The sequence below is a fragment of the Bolinopsis microptera genome, chromosome 13 (genome assembly GCF_026151205.1).
Source record: "Bolinopsis microptera isolate Bmic1 chromosome 13, MBARI_Bmic_1.0, whole genome shotgun sequence".
Classification (NCBI taxonomy): domain Eukaryota; kingdom Metazoa; phylum Ctenophora; class Tentaculata; order Lobata; family Bolinopsidae; genus Bolinopsis; species Bolinopsis microptera.
Genome location: NC_087084.1, coordinates 555895 through 569719, shown reverse-complemented (window position 1 = coordinate 569719; position 13825 = coordinate 555895). Strand labels below are relative to the sequence as shown.

The 13825-nt window shown below is 42.9% G+C and overlaps 1 protein-coding gene across 1 annotated transcript in view; it reads left to right on the top strand.

Moving 5' to 3' along the window:
• The window catches only part of LOC134825413 (uncharacterized), a 146966-nt gene extending 133469 nt beyond the window's left edge, over positions 1-13497 (top strand). The window contains exons 51-73 of the mRNA XM_063837589.1: positions 7481-7519; positions 7579-7650; positions 7775-7846; positions 7971-8042; positions 8167-8238; positions 8363-8434; positions 8559-8630; positions 8755-8826; positions 8951-9022; positions 9147-9218; positions 9343-9414; positions 9539-9610; positions 9735-9806; positions 9931-10002; positions 10127-10198; positions 10323-10464; positions 10713-10784; positions 11077-11155; positions 11431-11566; positions 11687-11904; positions 12403-12507; positions 12725-12825; positions 13000-13497. Coding sequence (XP_063693659.1) covers positions 7481-7519; positions 7579-7650; positions 7775-7846; positions 7971-8042; positions 8167-8238; positions 8363-8434; positions 8559-8630; positions 8755-8826; positions 8951-9022; positions 9147-9218; positions 9343-9414; positions 9539-9610; positions 9735-9806; positions 9931-10002; positions 10127-10198; positions 10323-10464; positions 10713-10784; positions 11077-11155; positions 11431-11566; positions 11687-11904; positions 12403-12507; positions 12725-12825; positions 13000-13166 — 2067 coding nt within the window. The 3' untranslated portion in view covers positions 13167-13497. The remainder of the gene's footprint in view (positions 1-7480; positions 7520-7578; positions 7651-7774; positions 7847-7970; positions 8043-8166; positions 8239-8362; positions 8435-8558; positions 8631-8754; positions 8827-8950; positions 9023-9146; positions 9219-9342; positions 9415-9538; positions 9611-9734; positions 9807-9930; positions 10003-10126; positions 10199-10322; positions 10465-10712; positions 10785-11076; positions 11156-11430; positions 11567-11686; positions 11905-12402; positions 12508-12724; positions 12826-12999) is intronic.
• Positions 13498-13825: the final 328 nt, after the last annotated feature.

Sequence of the window (13825 nt, the reverse complement as noted above, 5' to 3'; positions counted from 1 at the left end):
TTACCAGTTGCGAGGTTACCCTATAAAAACTAAATATAATGAGGTTACCAGTTGCGAGGTTACCCTATAAAAACTAAATATAATGAGGTTACCAGTTGCGAGGTTACCCTATAAAAACTAAATATAATGAGGTTAGCAGTTGCGAGGTTACCCTATAAAAACTAAATATAATGAGGTTACCAGTTGCGAGGTTACCCTATAAAAACTAAATATAATGAGGTTACCAGTTGCGAGGTTACCCTATAAAAACTAAATATAATGAGGTTACCAGTTGCGAGGTTACCCTATAAAAACTAAATATAATGAGGTTACCAGTTGCGAGGTTACCCTATAAAAACTAAATATAATGAGGTTACCAGTTGCGAGGTTACCCTATAAAAACTAAATATAATGAGGTTACCAGTTGCGAGGTTACCCTATAAAAACTAAATATAATGAGGTTACCAGTTGCGAGGTACCCTATAAAAACTAAATATAATGAGGTTACCAGTTGCGAGGTTACCCTATAAAACTAAATATAATGAGGTTACCAGTTGCGAGGTTACCCTATAAAAACTAAATATAATGAGGTTACCAGTTGCGAGGTTACCCTATAAAAACTGAATATAATGAGGTTACCAGTTGCGAGGTTACCCTATAAAAACTGAATATAATGAGGTTACCAGTTGCGAGGTTACCCTATAAAAACTAAATATAATGAGGTTACCAGTTGCGAGGTTACCCTATAAAAACTAAATATAATGAGGTTACCAGTTGCGAGGTTACCCTATAAAAACTGAATATAATGAGGTTAGCAGTTGCGAGGTTACCCTATAAAAACTAAATATAATGAGGTTACCAGTTGCGAGGTTACCCTATAAAAACTAAATATAATGAGGTTACCAGTTGCGAGGTTACCCTATAAAAACTAAATATAATGAGGTTACCAGTTGCGAGGTTACCCTATAAAACTAAATATAATGAGGTTACCAGTTGCGAGGTTACCCTATAAAAACTAAATATAATGAGGTTACCAGTTGCGAGGTTACCCTATAAAAACTAAATATAATGAGGTTACCAGTTGCGAGGTTACCCTATAAAAACTAAATATAATGAGGTTACCAGTTGCGAGGTAACCCTATAAAAACTAAATATAATGAGGTTACCAGTTGCGAGGTTACCCTATAGAAACTAAATATAATGAGGTTACCAGTTGCGAGGTTACCCTATAAAAACTAAATATAATGAGGTTACCAGTTGCGAGGTTACCCTATAAAAACTAAATATAATGAGGTTACCAGTTGCGAGGTTACCCTATAAAAACTAAATATAATGAGGTTACCAGTTGCGAGGTTACCCTATAAAAACTAAATATAATGAGGTTACCAGTTGCGAGGTTACCCTATAAAAACTAAATATAATGAGGTTACCAGTTGCGAGGTTACCCTATAAAAACTAAATATAATGAGGTTACCAGTTGCGAGGTTACCCTATAGAAACTAAATATAATGAGGTTACCAGTTGCGAGGTAACCCTATAGAAACTAAATATAATGAGGTTACCAGTTGCGAGGTTACCCTATAGAAACTAAATATAATGAGGTTACCAGTTGCGAGGTTACCCTATAAAAACTAAATATAATGAGGTTACCAGTTGCGAGGTTACCCTATAAAACTAAATATAATGAGGTTACCAGTTGCGAGGTTACCCTATAAAAACTAAATATAATGAGGTTACCAGTTGCGAGGTTACCCTATAAAAACTAAATATAATGAGGTTATCAGTTGCGAGTTACCCTATAAAAACTAAATATAATGAGGTTACCAGTTGCGAGGTTACCCTATAGAAACTAAATATATGAGGTTACCAGTTGCGAGGTTACCCTATAAAAAACTAAATATAATGAGGTTACAGTTGCGAGGTTACCCTATATAAACTAAATATAATGAGGTTACCAGTTTGCGAGGTACCCTGTAAAAACTAAATATAATGAGGTTACCAGTTGCGAGTTACCCTATAAAAACTAAATATGATGAGGTTACCAGTTGCGAGGTTACCCTATAAAAAACTAAATATAATGAGGTTACCAGTTGCGAGGTTACCCTATAAAAACTAAATATAATGAGGTTACCAGTTGCGAGGTAACCCTATAAAAACTAAATATAATGAGGTTACCAGTTGCGAGGTTACCCTATAGAAACTAAATATAATGAGGTTACCAGTTGCGAGGTTACCCTATAAAAAACTAAATATAATGAGGTTACCAGTTTGCGAGGTTACCCTATAAAAACTAAATATAATGAGGTTACCAGTTGCGAGGTTACCCTATAAAAACTAAATATAATGAGGTTACCAGTTGCGAGGTTACCCTATAAAAACTAAATATAATGAGGTTACCAGTTGCGAGGTTACCCTATAAAAACTAAATATAATGGAGGTTACCAGTTGCCGAGGTTACCCTATAGAAACTAATATAATGAGGTTACCAGTTCGAGGTTACCCTATAGAAACTAAATATAATGAGGTTACCATTGCGAGGTAACCCTATAGAAACCTAAATATAATGAGGTTACCAGTTGCGAGGTTACCCTATAGAAACTAAATATAATGAGGTTACCAGTTGCGAGGTTACCCTATAAAAACTAAATATAATGAGGTTACCAGTTGCGAGGTTACCCTATAAAAACTAAATATAATGAGGTTACCAGTTGCGAGGTTACCCTATAAAAACTAAATATAATGAGGTTATCAGTTGCGAGGTTACCCTATAAAAACTAAATATAATGAGGTTACCAGTTGCGAGGTTACCCTATAGAAACTAAATATAATGAGGTTACCAGTTGCGAGGTTACCCTATAAAAACTAAATATAATGAGGTTACCAGTTGCGAGGTTACCCTATATAAACTAAATATAATGAGGTTACCAGTTGCGAGGTTACCCTGTAAAAACTAAATATAATGAGGTTACCAGTTGCGAGGTTTACCCTATAAAAACTAAATATAATGAGGTTACCAGTTGCGAGGTTACCCTATAGAAACTAAATATAATGAGGTTACCAGTTGCGAGGTTACCCTATAAAAACTAAATATAATGGAGGTTACCAGTTTGCGAGGGTTACCCTATAAAAACTAAATATAATGAGGTTACCAGTTGCGAGGTTACCCTATAAAAACTAAATATAATGAGGTTACCAGTTGCGAGGTTACCCTATAAAAACTAAATATAATGAGGTTACCAGTTGCGAGGTTACCCTAATAAAAACTAAATATAATGAGGTTACCAGTTGCGAGGTTACCCTATAAAAACTAAATATAATGAGGTTACCAGTTGCGAGGTTACCCTATAAAATACTAAATATAATGAGGTTACCAGTTGCGAGGTTACCCTATAAAAACTAAATATAATGAGGTTACCAGTTGCGAGGTTACCCTATAAAAACTAAATATAATGAGGTTACCAGTTGCGAGGTTACCCTATTAAAACTAAATATAATGAGGTTACCAGTTGCGAGGTTACCTATAGAAACTAAATATAATGAGGTTACCAGTTGCGAGGTTACCCTATAGAAACTAAATATAATGAGGTTACCAGTTGCGAGGTTACCCTATAGAAACTAAATATAATGAGGTTACCAGTTGCGAGGTTACCCTATAGAAACTAAATATAATGAGGTTACCAGTTGCGAGGTTACCCTATAAAACTAAATATAATGAGGTTACCAGTTGCGAGGTTACCCTATAAAAACTAAATATAATGAGGTTACCAGTTGCGAGGTTACCCATATAAAAACTAAATATAATGAGGTTACCAGTTGCGAGGTTACCCTATAAAAACTAAATATAAGGGGGAGTAACCCAAAAAAACCCAATCCCAGTATGACCTTTTCTAGGGTAGGAGTTGGGTTTTTTTGGGTTTTTTACAAATTTTTCATTTGAAGGAAATAAATCATTTAGGCACCTAGCAAAACAATTATCTAGTACAACATCACTGTTGGTGTTCATCACTACAAACATCATCAAATAGATATAATCGCTTAAATATCACCCAAAAGCAGTTATTTTATTCACTGATGTGCTCAGAAGAAGTTGGCCATCCAGATATGATATCAGCCATATGTAATGCTCACTTCGATGGCCATGGCAAATTGAGTTAGTAGGGACGCAACTCACTGATGACCCCAACCCTGACCGCAACCGGTACGAGAGGAATAAAGCCTTTTCTTCTCACCTTCACGATCTCTGTTTCCGTTTTCCTGATCATCCGCTTAACGAGAAACAAATGCTCTATCTCCAACTGAAAGAATCTTGCAGTTACCATCAGCTGCGTGATCACATGTGATATTAAGTGATATCTTCGCTTGTTTATAGCCCTGGAGTCGCTAAAATCTTGATTGGGATGGCATTCGATCTCGCCCTCCATTGAGGCAAACCTCAACAGCCGTATCATGATGCAGAGCATCACCATACACAGTTACTATTTTCGCCCATTCCTCTGATGAGTCAATATCCTCCACATCTATTCTTCATCATCTGTTTCCGCTTCGTCACTCTCTGCTCCGTCAGAAGATGGTTGGAAAGCCTCTCCTTCAAAGTTACAGTGTCCTTATCGCATCATAAACATTTTTACAAGTAGGCAGGTGGTCTTTCAATGGTTGTGTGAAGCTTAGGTGGCCCAAGGCGTCACCGCTGGATAGAAGCTGGGTGGAAGCCCTGGTCTGATGTGAGGCTCCCAGAACTTTGAAAAGGGGTATCCTGCTGGTGCCCTCTTCCAGACACTCATCGGACAGCATGATGAAAGCCACTACCTCCACGTGGTGAAGACTGGATACTGGACAGGGGGTCCAGGCTAAAGGCAGGACGGTCGACGGGAGACGGGAGCCCCGGAAGTTCAATAATTTGATCTATTGACTCCTTAACTCTTGGTCTACAAGAGGCTTTGAGACTCGTAAATCTTTACTGTGGATTGCACAGTAGCTAAAGAGGTGTTGGCTGTTACCCTGTTCAACCTAGTCTACTATGACCCAGCTAGACTGGACCACACTCTGGTAGTCAGGATTACGGCTCCCTATGCCCGGGGTACCGGGTAACGAGGTAGTCAGGGGAAGGGTTAGTCCCCGCTAAAGTGTAGCTCTGTTTCTCACTCTAACCTCCTTATGCTTTTGGGATAAAATCGGAAAGTCCCACACTGGAGCAGGTGACGATTGGGTAAGGATTACAACTGATGCTGTTTGGTAGAAAAAGGAAGTGTCACATTTGTCTTGTATAGCATATGTTCGTGCAATTACATGCTCAAGATACCCAAGATATTATGGCGAGAGTTAAAGATGGCTTTTGTTCAAGCGGATTGCCTTAACCTTTTACTCTTTTAGTGGCGCAAGAGTTAAGAACACAATCCACTGCCAATGTGCAGGGGGACTGCACAGGATTGTGAGCCAACTGAAAAGTCAATATGAATCTTATCAACAGCTTAAGGGTTAAAGCCCCTTATTTTTCTAGTGGAAGTGGTTGCCGGGGTAATTACGCTGCTATTACAGAAGCTGATAACTCGGTCTCCACAACACGACAACCTATTTCTACAGAAAGTCAAACAAGAAAACATCAAAAAAATATGAACATTAATTGTATTGTATCATGTAAAAGGACTGCTAAGGTTAGCACATTTAACATAAGAACAGCCAGAGAACAGCACAAACGCATCGAACTAAGAACTTGCAGAACTATTTTCTCGAATCAAACTGCACATCCTTGGCCTGCAAGAACATCATGTAGTGCATTCTGAGCCTACCAGGATAGAAAAGATGAACAAAGGGATTCATCTAGTGACCTCATCTGTGTGGAGAAACGCAGCTGGCGCTTCTAATGGGAGAGTAGGAATCATCTTGACGAGGACAGCATATGAGGCTATTTAAGTCTTATAAAATCTTACAGCGCAAGGATCCTCACCATGTCTTTCAATGGAAAGCGCAGGCTCACTGTCATCACATGCTACAGTCCTACAGAAGCCTCATCTGATGAGGAGGCAGAAAATCTCTTTTGTCTAAAACCAAGCATCTTACTGTTAATTTAGTAGAAGAGGAGCCACACACAATAACTTCTAAGGACGGACATGCCTTAGAGGAAGTTGAGGATTTTTTCTACCCAGGAGCCTGGATAAGTACAACAGAGCACGACTTTAGGGTACGCAAGGCCAAGGCATGGGCTGCCTACCACAAAATGAAGGCTATATGGAGGTCCAATTTGCGCCGAGATTTAAAGATCCGTCTGTTTCAAGGCTACAGTTGAATCAATCTTCCTGTATGGAACGGAAACGTGGACAATGACAGAATCTTTGAAAAGAATAGACGGATGTTACAGTAAAATGCTTTGGATGGCCCTAAACGTGGACTGGAGAGAACATCGCACCAACAAAGAGGTCTTTAAATCACTCCCAAGAGATAGTTCGAAGATACAGGCCAGAAGAATGAGGTCGGCTGGGCACATCCAGAGATCCAGCGATGTGATGACCTGGCAGTACACCAACTTCTCCTTCGGGAACCTAGCCATGGGACCAGAGGGAGGGGCAGACCACCGCTCACTTTCGTCGATAACCTAATAAGTGACACCGTACTCAAGAACACTGGGGAGATTAAGGAGCTTATGGCGGACAGAAAGCTTTGGAGACACATCATTGAGACTCGGACTCTGAAGCCGCCTTAAGTCAAGTAATTTAAGTCATGTGCTTTGACTTGCCCTTGACCTTCGTCATAGCCTCCTTCCATGACAGGAGAACACATTTGCCACATTTCCACTTTGTGCATTAATATGGATTATATCTCGATGATCGAGACATCCTGTTTGCTATCGTGATAACATACTATCAATATAAACACACTCATATACTATGTAAACTATCTATTAAGTTAAGACATGAGAACAACACGTAGGTAAGACTCAGTGGGAAATAATTCACATTCAATACAATTAATGAAATGGCTAGAATTTTGTTTAAATTTTGTTTAAAAAACCCAAAAAAACCCAATCCCAGTATTACCTTTTCTTGGGTAGGGGTTGGGTTTTTTTGGGTTACACCCCCCCCCCCCCCCCCCCCCATATAATGAGGTTACCAGTTGCGAGGTTACCCTATAAAAACTAAATATAATGAGGTTACCAGTTGCGAGGTTACCCTATAAAAACTAAATATAATGAGGTTACCAGTTGCGAGGTTACCCTATAAAAACTAAATATAATGAGGTTACCAGTTGCGAGGTTACCCTATAAAAACTAAATATAATGAGGTTACCAGTTGCGAGGTTACCCTATAAAAACTAAATATAATGAGGTTACCAGTTGCGAGGTTACCCACCATTAAACACCATTTCATATGTTCATTAATATACTTCCCAACTCTTAGTAGTAGTAGTAGTAGTAGTGCGTTCTAATAATAATAATAGTAATAGTGCGTTCTAGTTGCTGCACTTACTCTCACTGTGAGTATTCTTATTAAACACATCCCTCCCCCAGGTTATTCTAGCTAAGTACGCCAGTGATACCATCCTCCAGGTAGGGTGGGCACTAGCCTCCCTGGACCTGCTCGTATAGTAAACACATCCCTCCCCCAGGTTATTCTAGCTAAGTACGCCAGTGATACCATCCTCCAGGCAGGGTGGGCACTAGCCTCCCTGGACCTGCTCGTATAGTAAACTAATCCCTCCCCCAGGTTATTCTAGCTAAGTACGCCAGTGATACCATCCTCCAGGCAGGGTGGGCACTAGCCTCCCTGGACCTGCTCGTATAGTAAACACATCCCTCCCCCAGGTTATTCTAGCTAAGTACGCCAGTGATACCATCCTCCAGGCAGGGTGGGCACTAGCCTCCCTGGACCTGCTCGTATAGTAAACACATCCCTCCCCCAGGTTATTCTAGCTAAGTACGCCAGTGATACCATCCTCCAGGCAGGGTGGGCACTAGCCTCCCTGGACCTGCTCGTATAGTAAACACATCCCTCCCCCAGGTTATTCTAGCTAAGTACGCCAGTGATACCATCCTCCAGGCAGGGTGGGCACTAGCCTCCCTGGACCTGCTCGTATAGTAAACACATCCCTCCCCCAGGTTATTCTAGCTAAGTACGCCAGTGATACCATCCTCCAGGCAGGGTGGGCACTAGCCTCCCTGGACCTGCTCGTATAGTAAACACATCCCTCCCCCAGGTTATTCTAGCTAAGTACGCCAGTGATACCATCCTCCAGGCAGGGTGGGCACTAGCCTCCCTGGACCTGCTCGTATAGTAAACACATCCCTCCCCCAGGTTATTCTAGCTAAGTACGCCAGTGATACCATCCTCCAGGCAGGGTGGGCACTAGCCTCCCTGGACCTGCTCGTATAGTAAACACATCCCTCCCCCAGGTTATTCTAGCTAAGTACGCCAGTGATACCATCCTCCAGGCAGGGTGGGCACTAGCCTCCCTGGACCTGCTCGTATAGTAAACACATCCCTCCCCCAGGTTATTCTAGCTAAGTACGCCAGTGATACCATCCTCCAGGCAGGGTGGGCACTAGCCTCCCTGGACCTGCTCGTATAGTAAACACATCCCTCCCCCAGGTTATTCTAGCTAAGTACGCCAGTGATACCATCCTCCAGGCAGGGTGGGCACTAGCCTCCCTGGACCTGCTCGTATAGTAAACACATCCCTCCCCCAGGTTATTCTAGCTAAGTACGCCAGTGATACCATCCTCCAGGCAGGGTGGGCACTAGCCTCCCTGGACCTGCTCGTATAGTAAACACATCCCTCCCCCAGGTTATTCTAGCTAAGTACGCCAGTGATACCATCCTCCAGGCAGGGTGGGCACTAGCCTCCCTGGACCTGCTCGTATAGTAAACACATCCCTCCCCCAGGTTATTCTAGCTAAGTACGCCAGTGATACCATCCTCCAGGCAGGGTGGGCACTAGCCTCCCTGGACCTGCTCGTATAGTAAACACATCCCTCCCCCAGGTTATTCTAGCTAAGTACGCCAGTGATACCATCCTCCAGGCAGGGTGGGCACTAGCCTCCCTGGACCTGCTCGTATAGTAAACACATCCCTCCCCCAGGTTATTCTAGCTAAGTACGCCAGTGATACCATCCTCCAGGCAGGGTGGGCACTAGCCTCCCTGGACCTGCTCGTATAGTAAACACATCCCTCCCCCAGGTTATTCTAGCTAAGTACGCCAGTGATACCATCCTCCAGGCAGGGTGGGCACTAGCCTCCCTGGACCTGCTCGTATAGTAAACACATCCCTCCCCCAGGTTATTCTAGCTAAGTACGCCAGTGATACCATCCTCCAGGCAGGGTGGGCACTAGCCTCCCTGGACCTGCTCGTATAGTAAACACATCCCTCCCCCAGGTTATTCTAGCTAAGTACGCCAGTGATACCATCCTCCAGGCAGGGTGGGCACTAGCCTCCCTGGACCTGCTCGTATAGTAAACACATCCCTCCCCCAGGTTATTCTAGCTAAGTACGCCAGTGATACCATCCTCCAGGCAGGGTGGGCACTAGCCTCCCTGGACCTGCTCGTATAGTAAACACATCCCTCCCCCAGGTTATTCTAGCTAAGTACGCCAGTGATACCATCCTCCAGGCAGGGTGGGCACTAGCCTCCCTGGACCTGCTCGTATAGTAAACACATCCCTCCCCCAGGTTATTCTAGCTAAGTACGCCAGTGATACCATCCTCCAGGCAGGGTGGGCACTAGCCTCCCTGGACCTGCTCGTATAGTAAACACATCCCTCCCCCAGGTTATTCTAGCTAAGTACGCCAGTGATACCATCCTCCAGGCAGGGTGGGCACTAGCCTCCCTGGACCTGCTCGTATAGTAAACACATCCCTCCCCCAGGTTATTCTAGCTAAGTACGCCAGTGATACCATCCTCCAGGCAGGGTGGGCACTAGCCTCCCTGGACCTGCTCGTATAGTAAACACATCCCTCCCCCAGGTTATTCTAGCTAAGTACGCCAGTGATACCATCCTCCAGGCAGGGTGGGCACTAGCCTCCCTGGACCTGCTCGTATAGTAAACACATCCCTCCCCCAGGTTATTCTAGCTAAGTACGCCAGTGATACCATCCTCCAGGCAGGGTGGGCACTAGCCTCCCTGGACCTGCTCGTATAGTAAACACATCCCTCCCCCAGGTTATTCTAGCTAAGTACGCCAGTGATACCATCCTCCAGGCAGGGTGGGCACTAGCCTCCCTGGACCTGCTCGTATAGTAAACACATCCCTCTCCCAGGTTATTCTAGCTAAGTACGCCAGTGATACCATCCTCCAGGCAGGGTGGGCACTAGCCTCCCTGGACCTGCTCGTATAGTAAACACATCCCTCCCCCAGGTTATTCTAGCTAAGTACGCCAGTGATACCATCCTCCAGGCAGGGTGGGCACTAGCCTCCCTGGACCTGCTCGGCTCGCCTGGTCTCATGATTAGGAGCACACTAACTGGAGTTAGAGATCTGGTGTTCCTGCCTTACGAGGGTCAGTACTGTATCTATATAATACTATACGTGTATCTTCACTTCATAACAACATGTTTACTGTATCAAGAAGCATCCAAAACAAACTGTATGTCACGTGGTGTGAATTGGTCAGTTTATGTCACGTGATGTGATTACTGTGTTCTGATTGGTTAGTTTGTGTCACGTGGTGTGATTACAGTGCTCTGATTGCTTGGTTCGTGTCACATGGTGTGAATACAGTGCTCTGATTGGTTACTTTCTCCCCAGGTCTGACAAGAGGTCCCACTGCGTTTGTGAGTGGTATTGCTGCCGGATCCGCTTCTCTTGCCAGAAATATAGGTTGGTTATTTCTCTCTTTAATATAATTTTGTTTTATCAGGTTTTACAACTGTCTGATAATAAACATTTTCCAAACTTACATAAGCTGAACTGCGGTTGTATTGTTTAAATTACTTAGTTAAGCAGATCAACCAAATAAGTATTTAACTGTTAACACACTGTTAACGCACAGTTAACACTGTTAACGCACTGTTAACACACTGTTAACGTTTAGTTAACACACTCCCTACCAACAGACCCAAATTGTACCCCTGTTTAATATTTATTAAAAAATAACCGTGTCTAATTGTAGGAACAGGAGTAATAACGAGTGTCACTAATCTGGCGGTCAGTATCAGTAGAAATATGGACAGAATGTCTCTGGACGAGGGGTGAGTTGTGACGTCATCATTATCTAATATAACGTCATCGTTATCCTATATGACGTAATCATAACCCTAAATGACGTCATTATTACCCTAAATGACGTCATTATTATTTAATATGACGTCATCGTTACCCTATATGACGTCATCATTATCTGATATGACGTCATCATTACCCTATGATCTTGTAATCCTGATTATCATTATAACATTATAAGTTAACCAATAACACCCCTGTTATTATAACATTATAAGTTACCTAATAACACCTCTGTTCCCAGACACAGGTCCCTGTGTGCGATACACAGGAGGAGTTACAAAGCCTCTCACTTTGGTTCGGGCCTGTCTAAAGGTCTCACAGGACTGGGGTTACACTTGTTATCTGCTGTAGCCGGTCTAGTTCACCAACCTATACAGGTAATGTAGTGTTAATTGCTAGTGTTAGTAATGTTTGGCAGGTTTAGATGAGTAAATAAGTAACAAGTATTGTAATTATTATTATATTATCATTGTTAGTTCACATTTACAAATGTTCAGGATATCGGAGCATCAGATGGGATAGTGGGAGCTACCAGGGGATTAGTAACGGGTGTATCTAAGGGCCTGGTTGGCATGGTAACCAAACCACTGGGAGGAGCAGCAGAGTTGGTAGCTAATACAGGAGAGGGATTGTTAACTGGAGCTGGCTGGACTTTAGCTCCCAGCCCTCTAGTACCAGACCTCAACCAGCTTCTCAAATCAGATACCAGACTCAGGTATACTGTGCTCTGATTGGTTGGTTTGTGTCACGTGGTGTGAATACTGTGCTCTGATTGGTTGGTTTGTGTCACGTGGTGTGTATACTGTGCTCTCATTGGCTGGTTTGTGTCACGTGGTGTGTATACTGTGCTCTGATTGGCTGGTTTGAATCACGTGGTGTGAATACTGTGCTCTGATTGGCTGGTTTGAATCACGTGGTGTGAATACTGTGTTCTGATTGGCTGGTGTGTGTCACGTGGTGTGTATACTGTGCTCTGATTGGCTGGTTTGAATCACGTGGTGTGAAAACTGTGCTCTCATTGGTTGGTTTGTGTCACGTGGTGTGTATACTGTGCTCTGATTGGCTGGTTTGAATCACGTGGTGTGAAAACTGTGCTCTCATTGGTTGGTTTGTGTCACGTGGTGTTAATACTGTGCTCTCATTGGTTGGTTTGTGTCACGTGCTGTGAATACAGCGCTCTGATTGGCTAGTTTATAACCGCCCCATTTTTCAGGGTGGCACTAGAGTTACTGCAGCTGAAGACAGGAGATGATATTCACCTTGTACAGTGTACTGTCACCCCTATTCTTATATACGTCGTTATTAGCCCTGATAAAATGTAAGTAACTTATTATTTAATATTTCATGAATTTTAAACTTACGTAAGCTAAGCATGAAACTTTGGAAGTAAGATTGTTTTATATAACTTCTATACATTTATTATCTAGTTGAAATTATAAACAACTTACCAGGAAGCGTTACCATTAATTTGAAAATGTTGAATATCAATAATTACCTAGTTATTAATGATTAATAATTAACTTGTTGTGTTTCAGATTCCTGTTGCTAGATTCTATTATTCAATGTTTTAACCGGTCCTCTGTACGCTTCGTGTTCGGGCAGTCCAATGTGGCAATCTACTGTCCTGAAAACAAAGGTATGTTACGTTACTATGGTAACGGTGTGTTAAGGGGGGGGGGCCCTTAATTAATTACTTAATAGATTGGTCGATTAATCATTTTGTTGATGAATAAGTTGGAAATTGATTTAAAATAATATCAGATTGTTTGATTAATGTTGATCAGCTATCTAACAAATAAACGTCCCACAGAGGATGAGGCGAGTAAGCTGGACAAGTCACTGCTGGCTAAGATAAACAAGATGTACAACCTACCAAGTGAGGCGGCTCCCTCAGATAGCAGCAGTGATCTTATAGCTACATTACCTCTAGACTTTCCTAAGAGTGTGCTGCTCAACAACCTGCTCTCTACCAAGTGAGGCGGCTCCCTCAGATAGCAGCAGTGATCTTATAGCTACCTTACCTCTAGACTTTCCTAAGAGTGTGCTGCTCAACAACCTGCTCTCTACCAAGTGAGGGGGCTCCCTCAGATAGCAGCAGTGATCTTATAGCTACCTTACCTCTAGACTTTCCTAAGAGCGTGCTACTCAACAACCTGCTCTCTACCAAGTGAGGCGGCTCCCTCAGATAGCAGCAGTGATCTTATAGCTACCTTACCTCTAGACTTTCCTAAGAGTGTGCTGCTCAACAACCTGCTCTCTACCAAGTGAGGCGGCTCCCTCAGATAGCAGCAGTGATCTTATAGCTACCTTACCTCTAGACTTTCCTAAGAGTGTGCTGCTCAACAACCTGCTCACTACCAAGTGAGGGGGCTCCCTCGGATAGCAGCAGTGATCTTATAGCTACCTTACCTCTAGACTTTCCTAAGAGTGTGCTGCTCAACAACCTGCTCTCTACCAAGTGAGGCGGCTCCCTCAGATAGCAGCAGTGATCTTATAGCTACCTTACCTCTAGACTTTCCTAAGAGTGTGCTGCTCAACAACCTGCTCTCTACCAAGTGAGGCGGCTCCCTCAGATAGCAGCAGTGATCTTATAGCTACCTTACCTCTAGACTTTCCTAAGAGTGTGCTGCTCAACA